This window comes from Coffea arabica, unplaced genomic scaffold, assembly GCF_036785885.1.
Source record: "Coffea arabica cultivar ET-39 unplaced genomic scaffold, Coffea Arabica ET-39 HiFi ptg000200l, whole genome shotgun sequence".
NCBI classification, from domain to species: Eukaryota; Viridiplantae; Streptophyta; class Magnoliopsida; order Gentianales; family Rubiaceae; genus Coffea; species Coffea arabica.
In genome coordinates, this window is record NW_027266262.1 from 230,802 (window position 1) to 238,309 (window position 7,508).

At 33.8% G+C, this 7,508-nt stretch overlaps 1 protein-coding gene and 1 long non-coding RNA gene across 2 annotated transcripts; one reads left to right on the plus strand and one right to left on the minus strand.

Annotated features, from left to right (window-relative positions):
- Positions 1-7: 7 nt before the first annotated feature.
- LOC113719218 (uncharacterized) lies at positions 8-3,417 on the plus strand. Its single transcript, XM_027244365.2, has 3 exons — positions 8-420; positions 2,900-3,022; positions 3,127-3,417. Exons 1-3 carry the CDS (start codon positions 180-182, stop codon positions 3,150-3,152), a joined length of 390 nt encoding a protein of 129 aa, XP_027100166.1. The 5' UTR covers positions 8-179; the 3' UTR covers positions 3,153-3,417.
- A 944-nt stretch (positions 3,418-4,361) lies between these two features.
- Positions 4,362-5,545, minus strand: LOC140032831 (uncharacterized). Its single transcript, XR_011836718.1, has 2 exons — positions 4,839-5,545; positions 4,362-4,674 (listed from the first exon to the last, which is right to left on the minus strand). It is a non-coding gene; the product is annotated as an uncharacterized lncRNA (long non-coding RNA).
- Positions 5,546-7,508: the final 1,963 nt, after the last annotated feature.

Here is a 7,508-nt window from a genome sequence, read left to right on the forward strand (position 1 = left end):
GAAAACCAAAAAGTACTTCAGAGTTAAAGAGCTCTTCGGCTCTTATTCTGTATGTGTTGAAAATCTGCGACACCATGCTCTAGGGTCTATATATTTCTCAACAGTCCTTCACGCAGAAGCCATTGCGTCTAATCCCATCCGTCTGTCACCTCTTCCGTTCAAGTGGTTCAACCCTCCCCATGCAGGGTCTGCAGCTTCAATATCTTCCTGTTGCTCCATCTCCTCCTCCTCTTGCTTTGAGGAGGAAGGCATCCAATTACCGTACTTGGATTAAATCCACCACCCTGCCGATGCCTCGTACTTGGATTAAATCCACCTCCCGCCGTTCTCTGTATGTCATTCGTGGTCGTGGTGCTCTAACTATCCCCAATTCAGGAAGCTCTTGTCCACCTAGTGACTCAGGGAACTCCTCACCGTCTGGTACGTCTAAATTTGCTAGTGTAAACTGCTTCAACATAATAACTAGCATTATATCCTGTGCTAGGGAATTACAAATAGTTAGAATAATTCAAAATTTTTTGAGCAAAACAAAAAAATAATAATAATTTTGGAATAAAGTATTTAGCAATTTGCAATTTAATTTTTGTATTTTGTACAACTCTTTGTAGTGTGGTAATATGTAGAAAAAGAATTTGATAGCGTTTTATTTGTTTTTTAAATTTTAAAGTGGTAATGAATGTGGTAGACAATAGAAACTATAGTGGATTTTGTAGAATTCTTCGTGATTTGAAAAGATAAATTACATGGTATGGACTAAATTTTAGAAGAAATTAAAAATAATTGTGGACTCTATAAAACTAGCAAGGAAAGCTTCTATAAGCTTTGAATAGGTGAATAGTATATAGTGTAGATATAGATATGTAAATATTAATTTATTTTTGTAGAATTGGAAGCAATCACTTTGAAAAGAAATTAAATTTCATGAAAAAATAAGATATACAAAATATATTTGCAATAGTGAAACTGATTGTTTTTGTATAATTTAAAAGCATGATGTCCTTGTTTAATCACTTTATAATAAGATAATTAGTACAACTCCTTATTTATATAAAAGGGTTGAGGAAAAAAAATTTATCACGTTTACATTTATAAGACTATGCATTGATGTTTACAAGTTTATTATGTTATTTGTTTAAATTTAGAATATCTTATATAGAAAAACATTTTTCAAATGACAACATATGCCATTTGTCATTTGCAACTGAGGATAAAAACATTTTTATCTAGGAAAATTTATTGATAAGTTTTTTTTCATTAAATTGATAAGTTAGCTTAACAAAATATTTTTCTCCCTGGAATATAGGGATAAACATTTGAACCAAACAAACTAATAACCGATATATAACATTAATTGAATTAATTAAAGAATAAAATAATTCAAAATCCTTTAAAAAATGACGCATGTCATATTATGATTGGAACCCTTCTGGAGATGTAGACTGGTAAATAGTATATAGTATCGATATTAATAATAACAATCATATTTTTTTTTTAAATACGGTTTATGTACATGTCACCCTTTTGAAGGTGAAACCGAGCTGGATCGGACAACTAAGGCTTTGCTTGGATTGCTATTTTCCGTAGAAAAATTTCGTCATTTTCCGTGAACACATTTCCCCATTACCTTTTTTCCTCACATACATCAAATCGCTACAGTAATTTTTCCATGAAAAATGACGGAAAATGCAATCCAAACGGGACCTAAGATTTACGAATTTGTATTGCCAAAATTGGAGGATTTTGTAACACACATGGTAAGTATCTTGCCTTTATTCTCATTTGTATTTTTATGGCCTTTTTATGGTTATGTAATTTATTTTCTATGCTGTCAAAATTAAAGTACTCTAACTAGCATTCTAATGCTTTAATAACATGAGACAAAGTTGTAAAAAATTACAAGCAATTTTGCTTTTTTGCAAAAATTATTTTAGAATTTGAGTAAAAAAAAGTTTGATTCGGTGTTGAAATAAGAAAATATAGTAAAAGTTCACAAATATAAATCCCTTCAAATTTAGATGGTAAGAAAAATAATGAATTAGAATAAGAAAAAAATTCTTACAAAAAAGGAATAGTTGTTTAAGAAATTAATACTTGAAGATTGAAAATATAATAAAATATTTCTAAAAAATAATAGTAAAACTTGCCTCGGAGTAAAGGATTTGGGAGATCATAGAAACAAAAGTCCGGTACAATAATATTTCAGATTGTGTTTATACAATGACTATTTGATTTTTTCTTTTATTGATGTATTTACCTTAGTAGGGCAAGAGGCTGGTATGCCTTAGGAAAGATTTAAAGAGGAATGTCAAAGAAGATGATTAATCAATTGATAAATCACATTTAGAGGGACAAGATTAGTGAAATTTTGTTAAAAATTTATAGAAATAATTGTTCAAGTCATTAATACCTAAAGATTGAAAACATAATAAAAAAATCTCTAAAAAAATAATAATAAGACTTGCCTCGGAGTAATGGATTTTGGAGGTCATAGAAACAAAGCTCTCTAAAACAATGGTAGTTTGTCTTGTTACTGATGTAATACCTTAGTCAATAGAGCAAGAGGTTGGTATAACTTAGTAAAGTTATATAAAGACGAGTGTTAAAGGTAGTGGTTAATTAATTGATACTAACATCTATCTATAGGGACAAAATGAGTGAAATTTTGTTAAGTTATTATAAATAGATATACTTAAAACTGGCTTTGAAAAAGTTTTGGGGGGCTCCTGCCCTCTCTGCCCTCCCTAGCTTGCGTACACCTACCTACTATGACCTTAGATTCCTAAGGCTTTTTGGGAATCGGATTGTACATTTGGTCTTCATTATGGAAGGTAGGGTTATGGGTAAGACATGTTGGGCTTGGACCTTTGTATATCACTTATATCATCTCTTTGGATTTCAGGTTACGACTTGTTTCATACTTTTAGCAGTTTGGTTCTATTTGCAAATGGGGCTGCCCCTTCCATTTGTCACTGTAGGAATAGTGAAGCTTACTTATATACTCCACTATATTCCAACAATGGCGGTATGTATATTTTTATTTTAATTATTGTGATTAGCAGGCTATCATATTTAATAATGATTAACCTTTTTTAACAGTGATTTTGTCTGGTCTTTTTTGGCTTGCAGGGAATTGTGACCTATGTACTGGTTAATTGTGCTTATGTTAAGCACCTGAAGAATAAGAAAGGGTAAGGAATAAAGAAGAGGGGAAGCTTACCAACCAGTTTCGTCTTTGTCGTTTATCCGGAAAAAGACGTATCAGAGTGACAGCTCTTCTTTATCCCTAGTCGATTAGGTCTTTCAACATGTTGCCCTTTGTGGTACTGGAATACTAGATTCATCTACTTCTTCATCTATTATCCTTACCAACTTTCTTCAGTGACGGATGTTATGCAGGACAGTGGAGTTTTGAACGCATATCTATCATTTTGCATGATATTTGATAGGAAGATGCTTTTCGCTTCCTACAAACAAAGTTTACTTTAAATTTTGGTCCATGGGCAAACTTTAGATTACGGTTCACGGTAACTTTAATCCGAGCAAAGATCCTCCATATCAACCATTTTCAAGAGATCTTGTGATTAATTTGTGTACCACCTCGCACGATATGACAGGGCATCAAAAAAATTCATTTACCAAGTTAAGGCGATGGTGGAAAGGGAAACATATCCACACATTTGAGAGGGCATATGTGCTCGTACCCATACATGAAAAGTAGGTTGTGCATCACTTTCTATTTAGTGGTGTCATTTCTTGAGTCGGTTGTTGCACATAAGTGGCTGTGTGCAGTGATCTTACATTGTGGTCTCTGCACTTTGATTTTCATCTCTTGATTAAGAATTTCTGACCTTCTAATATTAATGTATTTTGAGGTCCGGCATGCATTTATTTATTTCTTTTTGCTGCGTCTTCTGCTGGGAAGAAGGTAAATCTTTATCTCAACAAACAAACAGTTTTTCAGCTGTAATTAATTAGGTGAATGCTGCTTACAACAGTGAAATCACCTTGTTTGACTCGTACTTGCTGGTCATGGTTGATGGCACTATGAAGTCGAGACTGGGACATTTGTTTTCGTACATGTCAAAAAGAAAGCAGAAACTATTGAAGGATGGTTTATCATTGTTATATGCAGTGGTCATTACGGTGAAATGTAGAAATTGGAGACTTCTTATGCAAAGCAAGCATCTCTTAAGAGGCAATAGGCAATTCAAGTCCCTTTTTACAACAAAATGCTGGCTGAGGTAATCAGCATAGTTGCCTCATGTTGCATTGAGAGTGCAACCATCAAATTACGCATCCAAAATTGTGATGATTATCAGGTTTAAGTACATGAAAAATGAGTCAAAATCACAGCAAGAAAATGTAGGAACCTCAGCTGGGGAACTCCAAGTTCGATATATAGCTTTCCACGCTCGTATATATTAAGCCAGTGAAAAAGACAACACAATTAACAATTTTCAATTTTCTTTACCGCAAAATTATTACACCAGCAACGCTAAAATTGATTATTAATCTGGCAAACAAATCTACTGATACTGTAGCATCTCAATGGCCTAAATCTGGAAGAAATAATCAAGTCGCTCCAAGGTAGAGCACCTTATGCCATATCTCATATCCTTGTCAAGTTGTAACCGGTGAACGCCAGGGCCCTGTCAAATGATTTTGACTTGCAAACTCTCGACAACAAATTGACAAGTTAGAACAGCATTTCATAGAAATAGTACAAACTAGGAACTTCATCATAATACAAATGCTCGAGCTAGAAAGAGCTGGATTTGGAAAATTTTCGACACCATTGCATGGAAATTTGTAATAAGATACAGGCCTGAAACATTTACCTCCGCATGCAAGATAGTCAACGAACAAAGAACCATAGCTAGGCAAGGAAAAGGAAAGGGAGGGACCAACATGATATTATTGGCATGCCCGGAATTGGAAAGGATCTTAGTCCAAAGCCTCTGAAACCCTTGGCTCAAAAATAGAACAAATGGAGAAAAAAAAAAAAGAGAGAAAGTCCATGACCTCAGCTGAACAGGTCAGATCCATTCAAGGACAAGGAAAAGAAATGGAGGAACCACATGAAACCATGGGCATGCCTGGCCTCGGTAAGGATTCTCTCCATCCAATCTTCAAGATTAAAAAATTTAAGATCGAAAATTAAAAATAAAAATAAAAACCATAAAAAACCAACGCAAAAGCAAAAGATATAAACAAAGAAAGATAAAAAGGTTCCTTTCCAAGCCAGGCGATGCCCACAATTTCCTGCAGATCTAGCTCCGTTTCCACCTTACCCGTTTGTTGCTGAGCTCCAATATCACCCTCTGTACCATAAGTTCAGGTAAAAAAAAGGCTAAAAAATAACGAATTTACACCAAGTTTAATGAGCCGCTCCTTTTTCTTCCTTCTTTTTTTTTCCCCTCACTAGAAGAGAAAGTTAGCCTAAAGAAACTAGCAGCTGCAAGAGCCAAGAGGGGAGGACGGGCAGGGAAAAAAACCCTAAGAGAGAAGCACTGAATCGGGTCTAGCGACTTTCTGTTTCATCGTTCCACACCTTTTATAAACTTTTCCCCTCCAGAAGTCCAAAGACTGAGGACACGCTAAGGGGACCCTGCCGAACAACCCTAGCCCAGCCCAGCCCACCTTGCTTTCGCAAGTCACTCGGCCCAAAGAAGAAGTCATCGAATAGCGTGGGACACGCATGGCCTAAGCAAAGTCTACAATAACGAAGAGTTGGGTGCAACTGGTAAAATCACCCTTTTCTAGTGCAATTTGATAGATTATAATTATTATTATTATTATTTTGGTGGAGTGCAATATGACAGATTTACATGTAATACTCGAATACTTAGATTGTAAAGTATGAATGATTAAATTCAAATTGGACAAATTTGAAAGTCTAAAGTGTACGTGTTCAAAATTCAAAATTAAGGTGTTAAATGTTCAAAATAAACAAAGCGTTTTCGACATGGTATGGTGCTTTCTACCACGGTAGTATTACTTATTAGACTGATACATTTGACTTAAGTATTCAACACATTTTCCGTTTAATTCGTACACCATTATAGCTGCTGACCAGGTTGAAGTGGTCGGCAAAAGTAAGCATAAAGAAATCATAAATTGGCAAAAATTAAATTGAAGAAAGATTAAATTTACAAGTAACTCAATAAAGAGGTATCTGAAGACATATATCACGTCCTTCAAAAAAAAAAAAGAGACATGTATCACATGACAAAAGGGTTATGAATGGAGAGGTAAGGTTGTGTAGGGAGAAACTTCCACCATCATCATCTTCGAAGAAGACGGCCTCCCCATCGGACTAAGAATTAAGAAACTCAAGGCTAGAGGGGTTGGCTGCAAAATGTATCCAATAAATTGAAGTGAATATTGCTGGGAGGATTATTTAGCCACAAGAGAAAGAGGTGATTAAGGAGTGGCTGAGAAAAGACAATGAGGAGTTATATCTTTGTATTTGCCCATATTAAAAACTATTTTTAATTGTGTCATTATATAGTCTAATCAATATAAGTGTTTTGAGTTTAAGCATGTACACATTAGTATGAAGACCACTAGTACTACTAGTGATAAAGAGCACACTGAATTTGTGTGCAATTTGGAAATTTTATTTTTTATATAGAGAAATTGGCAAAATTTTAATAAACCAAAAAAAATGAACTTTGATATTTTAAAAGTTTTTTTCCAATGAATTTGGTAGTTTATAAAATGTTTGTGGGTAGTTATGGGTGAAAGTTAGTTGTGATTATATTAGTTGGCAATATGTAGGCAAATTTATTTTGGTCAAAGCATTAATGATTAGTTTAGCATACATGCTGAGTATTATGGACAGAAACTGCATTTTTTTTCAAAATTTTGGACCTATGTTATGTATCGATTTAAATTAGAACTTTTATTTTTATTTTTCCCATATTAGTTGATTAACGATTATTTAGTTTTACTATTCTTGTGATGTCATTTTCTAGTAAAATGGAGATGGTTTTGTCACTTGATCAGAAATTTTTATTTCTTTCTGCCTAAGAAAAGTTCAAGGTCAGAGTAGGATTGCAAACGATCCGAGTCGTGAGTCGAACTCGAGCTGGCTTGAGTCCAACTCGAGCTCGAACTCGCACTCAAAATATTAAGCTCGTTAGCTCGCGAGCTCGAATATATATATATATTTTTTATTTTAATAGTAAAATTATATATATATCCTTAATATTTTATTATTTATTAACAAAAAAATATTATTTTATTTATTTTTAAAAAAATAAAATAATTATTTTTTATTTTTTCGAGCTCGAACTCGAGTTTTAAATTGTCAGTTCGTCGAGTTCGAGTTCGAATTCGAATTCAATAAAACTAAGTCAAGACTCGGTTCGATTAGACCAAAATTCGATTCGACTCGGCTCGACTCGTTTACAGCCCTAGTCAGAAGTGATAACCGTAATATGTCTCTTATGTTACTTGAAAGAAAACTATTCTTTCATTAGTAAATTCAAGCATGTCACCTTGTA

What these genes read in the sequence shown, in the direction of transcription:
- LOC113719218 (XM_027244365.2), top strand. Translation starts at nt 180, where the DNA reads ATGCAGGGTCTGCAGCTTCAATATCTTCCTGTTGCTCCATCTCCTCCT. An exon ending in AGGGAACTCCTCACCGTCTG is followed by an intron (nt 421 to 2,899) that starts GTACGTCTAAAT and finishes TTTGGATTTCAG; the next exon opens with GTTACGACTTGTTTCATACT. An exon ending in ACTATATTCCAACAATGGCG is followed by an intron (nt 3,023 to 3,126) that starts GTATGTATATTT and finishes TTTGGCTTGCAG; the next exon opens with GGAATTGTGACCTATGTACT.